At 43.1% G+C, this 14,283-nt stretch overlaps 2 protein-coding genes across 2 annotated transcripts; both read right to left on the bottom strand.

Moving 5' to 3' along the window:
• Window positions 1-5,861: 5,861 nt before the first annotated feature.
• Window positions 5,862-8,283, bottom strand: LOC118219918 (microfibril-associated glycoprotein 4-like). The gene is made up of 6 exons (XM_035403410.1): window positions 8,272-8,283; window positions 7,938-8,029; window positions 7,500-7,709; window positions 7,201-7,297; window positions 6,730-6,897; window positions 5,862-6,531 (listed from the first exon to the last, which is right to left on the bottom strand). The coding sequence occupies exons 2-6, from the start codon at window positions 7,941-7,943 to the stop codon at window positions 6,272-6,274; spliced, it is 741 nt and encodes a 246-aa protein (XP_035259301.1). The 5' UTR covers window positions 7,944-8,029; window positions 8,272-8,283; the 3' UTR covers window positions 5,862-6,271.
• Window positions 8,284-12,518: 4,235 nt separating this feature from the next.
• LOC118220374 (microfibril-associated glycoprotein 4-like) lies at window positions 12,519-14,283 on the bottom strand. The gene is made up of 5 exons (XM_035404241.1): window positions 14,278-14,283; window positions 13,772-13,981; window positions 13,494-13,590; window positions 13,023-13,190; window positions 12,519-12,812 (listed from the first exon to the last, which is right to left on the bottom strand). Exons 1-5 carry the CDS (start codon window positions 14,281-14,283, stop codon window positions 12,553-12,555), a joined length of 741 nt encoding a protein of 246 aa, XP_035260132.1. The 3' UTR covers window positions 12,519-12,552.

Raw genomic sequence — 14,283 nt, 5'->3', positions numbered from 1 at the left:
GTGCGGGACTCTGAACGAGACTGATATTGGGTCCGAGAGTGATGAGGCGGAGGTTGGGGTGTCCTTTGGTCGTTGTTTCTCTCCTGTTTCCAAGGAACGGGAGGAAAGCCTAGCATGGGACTCCGTTTGAGACTGGGACCCTCCTGCAGACGAATGGTCCCGGAGTGATGGTTCAGATTCAGACACCGAATCTAGGGCTTGGTCCTCCACGTGTTCGGAGGATGTCAATTTGGTCGATGCGATTTCATTTCCGCTCCCAACCAACATTCCGGAAGTCTATCTGCCGCTTGCTGAGGTATTCAGCAAGCAAAAGGCTACTATCTTACCGCCGCACAGACCCTATGACTGTGTGGTCAAATTATACCCAGGCACGGTTCCACCTAGGGGTGCTCTCTATTCCTTGTCTGTCCCAGAAGGCAAGGCCATGAGAGAATATATAAAGGAGGCATTAGCCAATGGGTTCATTATAGCCTCTACGTCACCTGCGGGAGCCGGATTCTTCTTTGTAGAAAAGAAAGACGGTAGTCTGAGACCCTGTATCGATTACAGAGGTCTTAATAACAAGACCCGGTACCCGTTACCCCTCATGAATTCGGCTTTTGAACGCCTCCAATCTGCCGCTGTCTTTACTAAGCTCGACCTCCGTAATGCGTACAACCTTGTGCACATACGCGAGGGAGATGAGTGGAAGACAGCTTTTAACACTCACACCGGGCATTATGAATACCTGGTAATGCCGTTCGGTCTCACCAACGCCCATCGATATTCCAGGCTTTTGTGAATGATGTACTCCGATAAATGCTGGAGAAGTTCATTTTCGTCTATCTTGACGACATTTTAATCTTCTCTAGCAATCTCAGGGAGCACATCAAGCACATTAGCCTGGAGTTAACTGGCCTTCTGGAGGCTCGCCTTTTTGTCAAGGCTGAGAAGTGCGTGTTTCATGCGGAAACTGTCTCTTTCTTGGGTTTCATTGTTTCTGCTGGAAAGATCCAGAAGGACCCGGAGAAAGTTTCTGCTGTACGGAACTAGCCAATCCCAGAATCGGTGAAGCAAGTTCACCGTTTTCTGGGGTTTGCTCATTTTTACAGGCGGTTTGTCCACAATTTTAGTTCTGTAGTAGCCCCCATCACTTACTAAAAAGACGGCATCGGCACAGTTTATTTTGACCCCTCGGGTGGAGGCGGCGGAGGTTGAGTTAAAGAATAGGTTTTGCTCCGAACCTATTCTGCTTACTCCAAATCCGTCTCTCCCGTTCGTGGTAGAGGTTGATGCCTCTGAACTCGGGGTCGGTGCCGTCTTATCGCAGCATTCTCCTGTAGATCAGAAGGTCCATCCCTATGCTTATTTCGCTCGGTCTCTCTCCACGGTCGAGAGGAATTATGACATTGGGGATCGGGAGCTGCTGGCTGTTAAACTGGCCTTAGAAGAGTGGCATCACTGGCTCAAGGGGGCCGAGCATCCTTTTACAGTTTGGACGAACCACAAAAATCTGGAGTATGTCCAAACCGCAAAAAGGCGAAACTCGCGACAGGCCCGCTGGGCATTGTTTTTTGCACGTTTTAATTTTATTACATATCGCCCGGGGTCGAAGAACATTAAGCGGGATGCGCTATCCCAGATTTTTGAGTCCGATGAGGACCGCCCACCGGAGCCCATCATTCCCGCCAATCAGATTCTTGCTTCGGTTATGTGGAGTATCGAGACCGTGGTGCGGGAGGCTCAACGTTTTGAGCCAGATCCTGGGGCGGGGGGGGGGGGTCCCTAACTGTCTTTTTGTCGGGGTACGGCCCCAAATTCTCAAATGGGGTCATTACTCCCACCTCACGGCCCACCCTAGTGTTCACAGGACAAGGGACTTTCTGGCCAGGCGGTTTTGGTGGTCAGGGATGGAAAAGGATGTTCGGGAGTTTGTGTCGGCCTGTTCGGTCTGTGCCCGCAATAAGGGCACTCAGCTCTCACCCGCGGGGCTTTTACGGCCTCTACCTGTCCCGAGTCGCCCCTGGAGCCACATAGCCCTTGATTTTATTACTGGGCTACCGGCTTCTGATGGTCACACCGTTATCCTGGTGGTGGTGGACCGTTTTTTTAAGGCAGCCCGTTTTATTCCTCTGCCCAAATTGCCATCTGCACCGGAAACTGCTCGACTGGTGGTCAGTCATGTCTTCCGGCTGTACGGCTTACCGCTGGACGTGGTGTCGGACCGAGGCCCTCAATTCATTGCTCGGTTCTGGCATGGATTCTGCTCACTTCTAGGGGCTTCTGTCAGTCTCTCATCGGGTTTTCACCCAGAGACCAATGGACAGACCGAACGCACCAACCAGACTTTGGAGAACACTCTCCGCTGTTTAGCTGAGTCCAACCCTACCTCGTGGAGTCGGTACCTCACTTGGGCGGAATACGTATATAACACCTTGCGGAATGCATCCACAGGGCTCTCTCCATTTGAGGTTCAGGTGGGCTACCAGCCACCACTTTTTCCTGATCTAGAGGAAAATATCAACGCGCCATCTGCGGGGCACTTTGCCGGCAGTGTCGAGCAGCGTGGAAAAAGGTCCATGCTTCTTTAATATGCGCCACCGCCAACCAAAAGAGACTAGCCGATAGGCATCGTCGCCCAGCACCGTCCTATCGAGTGGGTCAGCGGGTGTGGCTGTCCACTCGGGACCTTCCGTTGCGGGTTGAGTCCCGTGAGCTCGCTCCCTGCTACGTGGGTCCTTTTAAGATCTTCGAAAGATTAACCCAGTCACTGTACAGTTTCAGCTCCCGCGATCCATGATGATCCACCCCACTTTCCATGTCTCCCGTCTTAAGCCAGTACTTATTAGTGCACTGGCTTCGGCTGACGAACCTCCGCCTCCTCCTCGACTCATTGACAGAGGTCCGGCTTATACTGTGAGAGACGGGTAGGCAGGGGTAGGCAATTCCTCATTGATTAGGAAGGCTATGGTCCCAAGGAGCGCTCGTGGATTCCCGCTAGGGATATTTTAGACCCGGAACTCATCCGAGATTTCCGCAGGCATGGGATGGAAGGATTGTCTCGGACCACTCCTTAGAGGAGGGGGGGTCCTCTCATGGGTTTGGGGTGCAGTTCCGTTTTTTGGCCACCTGGCCTGATTATTACCGCATTGGATGCACCTGTTTCCAATTATTCCTCCCAATGCTGTGATTTCGGCCACCTGCGTCGTGCAAGGCTATTTAAGACGCTGTCTGACTTCAGTCCTTGCTTCAGTGTCAACTTATGTTTTCATTGAGCCGGTAAGGTATTGCAGAGCCTGTTTAATAAACCTCCTGTTCTCGCTTCTCAAGAAGTGTTCCCCCCTTAGAAGGTTTGTATTTTGGTCTGTGTTTCTGGGCTTTGTGACGATAGACTTTTAGGGCTTTACCTTTTCGTTTTCCTGAGCTGCGTCTTAGGTTCTTGGGTATCTCGGTGTTCGACCCCAAGTTTTCCTTTTGTTTTGGGTCTGAGCTGCGACTCAGTTACGTTGGGTTTCCCTGGTTTCTATCCCAACTATTGTTTGTTCCTGAGCGGTGCTCAGTGTTTTTATTTCTCTGTTTCTCACCTTTGTTTTTACAGGGTTGTTTTCTGTTTGGCCGTTTTTTAAAGGCTTGACAGGAAGTTTGAGTTTTCACTCCTGTCAGTCTGTTTTATTGTTTTCCCTTCCTTGTTTCCTCTAGCCTCAGTGGCTTATCTCCTCAGGGATAAGCTTTTCGAGTCCCTGTACAGTTGCGTGTGATCCTCCGACACTCCCCCCTCCCTCACAATGTCTTAACTGAACTGAGCAGGATTAGATGTGTTGTGCTTTTAAATACACTCATTTTGATAAATCAGTGGTTCCAAATCAGTATGGGTCTGACTTGTATTGCTTACTCATAGACATTGCTAAGCAATGAAACAGCAAGTCTGTCCTCATGCGGCATTGGTCGAACATATAAATATAGAATGTAAATAGATAATACATATTAAAAGGGTATATAGAAGAGGCAAAACCTGATTTCCACCTCACACATGATTAGTAACTTGACAATTAATTATGTAAAGCCAACAAGAAATCAAGATTTGCTGAAAAAGGTCTCTACTCTTCTCCACTGATATGACTGCGATATGTACTGTTTTTGGCAATAAAACAAAAAAAAAAAAAACATGACTTTCCTAATTGTTTGCTGGGATCAAAATCCATGCACATTTTTCTCTTTTGAACCAAGGGTGCTTCATCTAGTACATATAGCAGATACAGTATTAACGCACAGCCCCTAGTGGTCGGCACGCCGGTGTGCCGAGATTACTAAACTCAAACATTCGGTGCTACTGCAACCAAAGTGTGAGATAAACACAGAAACGCGTTGTTTCAGTTTCATTAGTAGACGATACATGACAACTATGCCAAAAATGGAGTTTCGCAGCCCCACCATTGTCGCTCCAGTCGTTCATTTAACACGCACCCTCTCCCTGCAGTCGCATCTACAAAACACCCCCCACCCTTGACATAATGGACAATATTGTCTATCTTGGCATTCATAAAAATATTCTTTCACCACTACAAAAATCATATTCCGTCATAGCAACAAGATAAACCCGACAATAGCCCTAAGATACGCCTATACAGCAGTGAAAAAAAACAAAAACAATTAACAATAAATGCAAAGTATGCATTTTCCTGCTTCTGGGATTTATATCAAAGTCAAATTGGACAGCATGTAATCCAAGAAATCCATTGATTGACTTCCAAAAAATACTGTGACCATGCTCAGATTGCACGGGAAAGCCCCGAAATTGGACACATGCCCTACACTGGGCTGTGTTTTATACCATAAACCTGGTCTGAGCAAGCAGGCGGCGAGGGTGCAAATCGTACACTAGATGGACCAGAAGATTGCAATGAGCTGCAACAAAATTGCAGGCCACTTCTGGATCTTGGCTGACACACCCCCAGCAGCAAAACTCTCCTACCACTTCGGCACAGGGCGAGCCAGGAAATGACCAAATGGCTCAGGCACGTCAAAATCTATGATGAAAAAATACCATTTTGCCAGTGGAACGGCTTGCAACATGTCATGCACCAGCAGGAAATTACAGCCCTTGACATTTATTGAGGGATTTTTTGGCTTCATAATGCCATACTATGTCAGAAACAGGTCTCCGTGTTATAAAGAACAAGAATGATCAATCAAGAGATTGGCTGGATGTGTGGTTATATGTTGGGTGTTTCTATTTTGCGGGTTTTGGTTTACGGTTAATCCTAAGTGTTCACATTTGGGATGTTTGAAATTTTACCTCCCACCACTTGGCTTGATGTTGCTCTTTCCCCTGATTTATGTCCATGTCCTCTCATTCCACTTGATAAGAGAAGTAATGGAATATAATGGGAATGCAAGAGGAAGTGTTTGTGCTGATTGGTGCACACCAGATTTCTTGCATTATTATTTGACAGTTAGCTGGACTTATTATTGGTTTTATTGGTTATTAAACCCTAAGATGTCTGACCTCAGTTTCTTTCCTCTCCTGTCCCTGCCAGGTGTACTACTGAGGCCTATTTAACTACAACTGAATCAACTACCAGTACCTTTTTTATTTCAATTGCACCCCACAGCTAAGATGTTCACAAACTCAGAAGGACTTCATGCCAATGTCACAATCTATGATAATCTCTCTCATAAACTATCACCCTAAAAACCTCTTTTGTTTTAATGACACAACGTGCACTGTTTTTTGTCTTCCCCAAGGGAAAAAGCACTCCAGTCATCGCCAGTTCCCTCCAGGTTGCATTGACTTGTCACACAGTTTTCTTAAGCTGTTTGTTTTGGCCAAAAAGACAAATATTTAACACAGCAATAATGACACAATGAATCCAGGAAATGACAACAGGACAGTGTTTATTTGGAAGCAGGTGATTACAAACACACACATGAAAGCAGAATGGTGAATTTAATATTAGAATAGGAGAGAAAGTAAGTCATTAAATCATGATAATTTTTCATTTTATATCCAAAGTTGACCCAAGTAAGCATTCCAATGCACCATACTATATGAGTGTGACCTATTGTTTCTCAATCAAACCAATGAAAAATAATTAATTATTTAATTTTAAAATACTGAGACAAAACAAAAAGCGATTAAAGCATCAATAAGTAAGAAGTAATTTTGAGGTAATTATAACAAAAAAGGTCTAATAATCTGTTCAATCTGAAGAAGAACAGAGAATGGTTGTGCCATGAACATAGAGAGGGTGTGGCACAAACAGGAAGTGGATTTAATTTGTAGTTCCCCTTCCTAGTTCTTTACATGTTCTAGAGACAAAGGTCTGATCTTCATGGAGATGGCTTTCAAAGAGTAATAGGTCCCCTTCCAGCCGTCCCACAGGATACCTCTACGATGGTCTGAGTGGCGGCCCCATTTGTACAAGCCATTGGGGTTTGCATAAACAGTGTAGGTGTACCAGAACCCTCCATGATAATTTTCAGCAGTATAAGAATAACTTCCGTGGTCAAAAGTGGAAAACTGCATCCCATTGGAATACCTGAGGTAGTCACCTGAGAAACAGAGCAAGAGCATGATCACATAATGACAAAGTGGACCTTAGGTTGTGCTTACATTCCTATGGCAATATCAGACTCTACACACCAGCCAGACCACTCTGTTCTGCAGTCCTCCCCTCAATTGCACGACCACCCACACACACACCCACGTACACACACGCACACACACACACCAGCAGCTACATTGCTCACCTACACCTTCATCAATGTAGTTGTCAATATTCAGCCTGTATCCATCAGACTCCGGATCCAGAGAGAAGGAGCTGTACTCAGCATGGACATTTCCTCCCTCAAAATCTTCCATGTCCACCCTCAACCTGTACTTCTTTTGCCAACTAATAGCAAAGATGTTATCCAGACCTGCGGATGTACATCAGTAAAGGTCTCAGAACCAACATTAAAAGAGTGGGATTTATGGCTGGTATTTGAAACAACACTGAGAGAGTTCTGGAACAGGCTTCTGTGATAACAATACTGAAAGTTTAAGAACATGCTTCAGTGGCAATGTGAAAGTTCTAGAATGGACTTCAGTGGTAATGATGGCAATAGCATGAACAGCTCTGTGTGAAAGTCGTTGAGCTGAATATTAGGTCAGTTTATAGAATATCTAAACCAGTAGTCTCCAGAATTTATCAATGCATTATGGGAGTGTAAATACCTTACCCAGCCAGTGTTCTCCAGAAATATCCCCAAAGCCACTCTTGTACTGATCCCAGGGTCTGTAGAAATTCAAAGTGCCATCCAATCTCCTCTGAAACACCTGAAAGACGCAAGTAAATTCACCAGTCAGTCTCACTAATATCAGCATCAATAATCACCGCCATCACCATCATGATGATCATCATCATCATCATCATCACCAGTATGATCATCATATGCACATGGGTTCCACACAGGCCTCAGAGCTGTGGAAGACAGATACTCTGAGCAGATGAGTTTATCTGACAGCTGATTTTACTCACAGTCCATCCTCCTTTGTCCTCCTTGTCCTCACAGTCCATGTCACAGTACACCTGGACAGCTTTGTTGTACTCTGGAGGATAGATAGTGTACACCCCACTGTGTGTGGAGCCATTTTTGTAGACATCATGACAGTCCTCAGGAAGTTGTGCCTGGGCTGCAGGAAGAGAGAAGGTTCCCACAGAAAGTAGCAGAAGCAGGAACACTGAGACCTGTTCAACAGGAGAGAGAGAGACACTTTAACAGTGCTGGAACACATGGGAGAGCGACACTGAGACTGTACTGGAACACAGGAGAGAGGACTTGTAATTTACCACATCATGTTTCATTATATATTCAAGATTTACACATTATCCATGTGTATTTGGATGCACTTGCGCTGCATTTCAGGCTCAGGGCATTACTACAGAATTAGTTCAGCATGTGAGGGAGAGACTTACCATCATGCTGGACTCCAAATAAGGTTGTGTTCAGGTGTTCAGGTTGGATGTCACACAGCTGAATCTCACAAAACCAGGTTGGCTGAGGTGATCTTAAAAAAATAAATAAATAAAATAAAGTTGTCCCCTTGCTCAGATTCCTTTGATCCAATCAACATTTACATTTTGTCTTTCGTCATTTAATCGAAGGTTATATGAGGAGTGATTTACAAAGTGCATAAAGCAGTTATTTTAACAGGTGCACATTAAAAATCATTAGAGAGAGAGAGAGATAGATATAGATCACTATTTTATTAATGAATTAATGAACAAATAAACATTCCAGCTCACCAACCTTTGCAGCCTCTGAAGTGTTAGTGATGTTCTGGGTGTTCCTGTCCTCTTTTATAAGGGGCCTTTTTGGAATGATTGGAATGAAGCCAGTTGACATCATTATGTACCTCAGGCCTTCAGATTTAAGCATTCTTGCCTATCGTTCTTGGTGTTACTACTTTTACTACTACTATCACTACTACTCATCACACACACATAAATAAAATGCAGCAATACATACATATTGTACATACATACATAGAGAACTTCTTTATCCCCATGGGGACATTTCCCTCGCAGCATGTTACATTCACATTTACGAACACACACTTATACTAAGAAACATACTATCATTCAAGCAACAGAAAGGTTGGGCAGCGAAATACATACAATACTTTTGAGTAACTTGGCATTTTTGTACATTGAAAACGTGTTTTTGATGAGATATTTATGTACCTCAGGCCTTCAGATTTAAGCATTCTTGCCTATCGTTCTTGGTGTTACTACTTTTACTACTACTACTACTACTACTACTCATCACACACACATAAATAAACTGCAGTACAATGTAATAAGATATAATCTGACTTATAAAAACATCAGTCAGTAAATTCAAGTGAAGCGGGATGCTACGTTCCCTTGCTTTGCGGAGCCTCTGCACACCTGTCTGGTGTCCTGCAGGTGGAGCTGACTGGCGACTTGATTGTCTGTTTGATGTGCACCTGTCCACCTGATGTTTCAAGTGGATGAAAGCTTGAAGACTCTGCAGTTTGAAAACTCATATTTGCTTCCCTGCTAGTGATTTTAGAATTTTCAGCTACCATGTTTTGCTTTCCGTTTAAGTTTTGCATTTGTGTATTTTTCTATTGTAGGATACAGGTGGTCAGGCAGTATATTTTCTTTGTTGTTTTTCAACAGCATTTCAGATAGTTTGGTCAGAGTAGGGAAGGTGTTTGCCGGAAGATTAACTCCTTATGCTTTGCCTCAGCAGGGAGAGATACTGTAGTACTGTGTTTTGTTTTAGGTAAGGAGTGGCATAGCCCTGGCCCCTCCCCAAATTCTCTCAGTCACTCCTCTGCTGCGATCACTTCACTGGCTACCGGTCGCTGCCAGGATCCGATTCAAAGCCCTGACCCTTGCCTACACTGCCGCCAACAGGACAGCCCCCATCTACTTGCAGGACATGACTCAATTCTGTGTGCCTGCTCGACCACTCCGCTCTGCGGCAGCAGGGCGTCTTGTAACCCCTCCCACCCGCCCAAAGGGATCACAGAGCTTCTCCACCCTAGCTCCCCAGTGGTGGAACAAACTCCCCATCCCTCTCCGAACCTCCCCCTCATCTATCTCATCTCTTCAGACTATACCTAGACTAACCACCACCACGCTGTATAAATATAAAAAAAATTTTTTTTTAAATATACCCTTTTTCCTGTCACTTGTTACATGTTGCCCCATCCCTGCACTTCTTGGTAAATTGCATTTGTCCTAATACTGTAGTTTATTCTTCTGCCTAGTTGGCTTTGCAGATGTTAGACCAGGATAGTGTTCATTGTTCTCGGTTAGAAATAGCTGTACAAAATAAGTAATTGTACCTTACTGAACCCGTGTTCAGCAGTTGTCTACGATCATGAAAATGCACTTTTGTACGTCGCTTTGGATAAAAGCGTCTGCCAAATGAATGTAATGTAATGTAATGTCTACTGCCTAAACTGTCAAGTCAAGCTATGTGTGTTAGCGTGCTGTGCACGTTTGTCTTATTGTTTGTAATCAATTTCATCTTTGTACTTGCCTGTATTTGTCTTGACTCTTTCTGGTTTGTGGAATTTGCTTTGTGTGTGCTTCCTATCACTGAACAAGAATGTAATCAGACTTTATTTTTTAAAGGTTAATTCTCACTTTTATCTCTATTTACTCATTTAAATGCCTTAATGAAGAGGTGTTAAATCTGACGATATGAGGAACTACTAAAGATCTATGAAGCAAAAAGTAAGCAGTGTACCCTGGTGTCTCTTAGTGTCTCTATGTTTATCCAAAATGTCTAAATTGTCCATTGCTGTAAGTCATGACATCAACCAATCATATATTACACTACAAATCAACTGTTTTGACTCATGAAACTCACTTTTGCATCATTCTGAAGTGGGAATTACTAACCTTTCATCAGTATAGGGGCCTATGTTATATATGGCTCTAAGAACCTATCCAAGACCTTTCCAAAACAGAATACAATGATTTTTGTTCATTATAAAGCACATAAATTTGCCCATTATGATTCTTTGATGTCAGCATGGCTAGAGTTTGCTTTAACCTTACTGATTAGTTTGCAAAATGAGCAAAATCTTCCAAAAACCAAAAGTAAAAAACAATAATGCCTCAACAAGTGCATGTATATTACGGCATAATGTTAGAGTTGACTGCACAATATTGTATTGAAGCAACAATACAAGCTGTTGCGCAGGGTTATAACTATAAGAATTAGACATGCAATACACCATTGCAAGCTCATACTGCACATTTTTGGATAAAAATGGTATTCCTCAAACCAGAATTAATGTGAAAGAGATATGTGGACATAAACAACTAGTGGGGTTTTGTGAGTGGCTGATGTAAATGCCTACCCCCACTTTGCATTTGAGAACAAATGCACATTTATTTCTGAAACAGATTGTTCAAGACAATAAATAACCACTAAATCTTTAAAGGGACATATGCACATGCGAAATCAATGGTTAGATTGTATATTAATTCCATATTTAGTCACAGATACTGATGTGGTATAATTACACAATAATGCCTCTTGTTTATTTAGTGCACATATTTTTTCACTACTGTATTCGCATACTTTTGGGATATTGTTGGCTTTATCTTGTTGCAATGATGGATTGCAAATTTCTGGTTGTGAAAAAATGTTTTTATGAACTGCCAGACAGACAATATTGTCCAGTATATCATGCTTGAGGAGTGTAGTTGCAGATGAGACTGGGGGGAGGGGGTGCTTGTTAAATGGATTACCTACAAGACAATGGTGGCACTTAGAAACTCTGTATTTTGCATAGTTGACTTGTACCATCAACTAATGAAGCTAGAACAGAGCTTGTTTCCACTGCAGGAGCACTGAATAACTGAGGTGAGCAATCCAAGAACATTGGCATCCTGGCCACTGGGGTGCTTGTGCAAAGGGGTTAATAGTTTTTAATTAAACATTTGGGGCTCTATTTTTCAGTATCAATGTTGCACGGCACATGAGTGCCGTCAAGCAGGGCATGTGGATGCATTGGGCAATACTAGTGAATGTTGGTATTCTCGTTACCCAAGGTGAGGACTGTGCAGCTCAAAGTGTGCTCTGCAAATGGGCAGGATTATACTGAATATACTATCAGTGGGTGTGGTGATGCTGGATTCATTAATAGCCAATCAAATCTATTCATTCTCTCTAAGAGCTGTGCGCATTGTGCAGGGCATACTGCCAAATTTATTAGTCTGACTGCAATGGAAGAGAAGGATATGGATATACTAATCAGAACTGGGCGGTCTCTTTTTAAAAAAATGAACTTTGAGCGACTCTCATAAATACGATAAATTTGTTTGAATTTTCTTCTGTCAGAATTTAAATAAAACATTTACTAAACATTTATAATGGGCCAGTTTTAATTTCCCATTAAACTAGTGTCTAAATATCTTGAGCGCGCTATGCTACAACGAAGAAATAACAACAACAGTAATTAAGTTTTATCAAACAGAGAACATCATACAATGCCAGTGATCCCATTCACAGCAGTAAAATGACTTAAGCTGTTTGTTTTGGCCAAAAAGACAAATATTGAACACAGCAATAATGACACAATGAATCCAGGAAATGACAATAGGACAGTGTTTATTTGGAAGCAGGTGATTACAAACACACACATGAAAGCAGAGTGGCGTTTGGTGAGTTTAATTTTAGAATAGGAGAGAAAGTAAGTCATTAAATCATGATAATTTTTCATTTTATATCCAAAGTTAACCCGAGTAAGCATTCCAATGCACCATACTATATGAGTGAGACCTATTGTTTCTCAATCAAACCAATGGAAAAAAAATAATTCTTTAATCTTAAAATACTGATACAAAACAAAAAGCGATAAAAGCATCAATAAGTAAGAAGTCATTTTGAGGTAATTATAACAGAAAAGGTCTAATAATCTGTTCAATCTGTTTACCCAAAGCTTCATAACAACAGAAGAAGAACAGAGAATGGTTGTGCCATGAAAATAGAGAGGGTGTGGCACAAACAGGAAGTGGATTTAATTTGTAGTTCCCCTTCCTAGTTCTTTACATGTTCTAGAGACAAAGGTCTGATCTTCATGGAGATGGCTTTCAAAGAGTAATAGGTCCCCTTCCAGCCGTCCCACAGGATACCTCTACGATGATCTGAGTGGCGGCCCCATTTGTACAAGCCATTGGGGTTTGCATAAACAGTGTAGGTGTACCAGAACCCTCCATGATAATTTTCAGCAGTATAAGAATTACTTCCGTGGTCAAAAGTGGAAAACTGCCTCCCATTGGAATACCTGAGGTAGTCACCTGAGAAACAGAGCAAGAGCATGATCACATAATGACAAAGTGGACCTTAGGTTGTGCTTACATTCCTATGGCAACATCAGACTCTACACACCAGCCAGACCACTCTGTTCTGCAGTCCTCCCCTCAATTGCACGACCACCCACACACGCAACCATGTACACACACACACACACACACACACAAACATACACCAGCAGCTGCACTGCTCACCTACACCTCCATCAATGTAGTTGTCAATATTCAGCCTGTATCCATCAGACTCAGGATCCAGAGAGAAGGAGCTGTACTCAGCATGGACATTTCCTCCCTCAAAATCTTCCATGTCCACCCTCAACCTGTACTTCTTTTGCCAACTAATAGCAAAGATGTTCTCCAGTCCTATGGATGTACATCAGTAAAGGTCTCAGAACCAACATTAAAAGAGTGGGATTTATGGCTGGTATTTGAAACAACACTGAGAGAGTTCTGGAACAGGCTTCTGTGATAACAATACCGAAAGTTTAAGAACATGCTTCAGTGGTAATGTGAAAGTTCTAAAATGGACTTCAGTGGTAATGATGGCAATAGCATGAATAGCTTTGTGTGAAAGTCGTTGAGCTGAATATTAGGTAAATTTATAGAATATCTAAACCAGTAGTCTCCAGAATTTATCAATGCATTATGGGAGTGTAAATACCTTACCCAGCCAGTGTTCTCCAGAAAGATTCCCAAAGCCACTCTTGTACTGATCCCAGGGTCTGTAGAAGTTCAAAGTGCCATCCAATCTCCTCTGAAACACCTGAAAGACGCAAGTAAATTCACCAGTCAGTCACACTAATATCAGCATCAATAATCACCATCATGATCATCATCATCACCAGTATGATCATCATATGCACATGGGTTCCACACAGACCTCAGAGCTGTGGAAGACAGATACTCTGAGCAGATGAGTTTATCTGACAGGTGATTTTACTCACAGTCCATCCTCCTTTGTCCTCCTCGTCCTCACAGTCCATGTCACAGTACACCTGGACAGGTTTGTTGTATTCTGGAGGATAGATAGTGTACACCCCACTGTGTGGGAAGCCATTTTTGTAGACATCCTCACAGTCCTCGGGAAGTTGTGCCTGGGCTACAGGAAGAAAGAAGGCTCCCACAGAAAGTAACAGAAGCAGGAACACTGAGACCTGTTCAACAGGAGAGAGAGAGACACTGTAACAGTGCTGGAACACATGGGAGAGCGACACTAAGACTGTGCTGGAACACAGGAGAGAGGAGCACTGAGACTGTGCTGGAACACAGGAGAGAGCAACACCAAGACTGTGCTGCAACACAGGAGAGAGGACTTGTAATTTACCATATCATGTTTCACTATATATTCAATATTTACACATTATCCATATGTATTTGGATGCACTTGCGCTGCATTTCAGGCTCAGGGCATTACTACAGCATTAGTTCAGTATGTGAGGGAGAGACTTACCATCAT

Source organism: Anguilla anguilla, chromosome 2 (genome assembly GCF_013347855.1).
Source record: "Anguilla anguilla isolate fAngAng1 chromosome 2, fAngAng1.pri, whole genome shotgun sequence".
Taxonomy (NCBI): Eukaryota; Metazoa; Chordata; class Actinopteri; order Anguilliformes; family Anguillidae; genus Anguilla; species Anguilla anguilla.
Note: the sequence above shows the minus strand (reverse complement) of the source record. Positions and strands in the feature narration are given on the sequence as shown.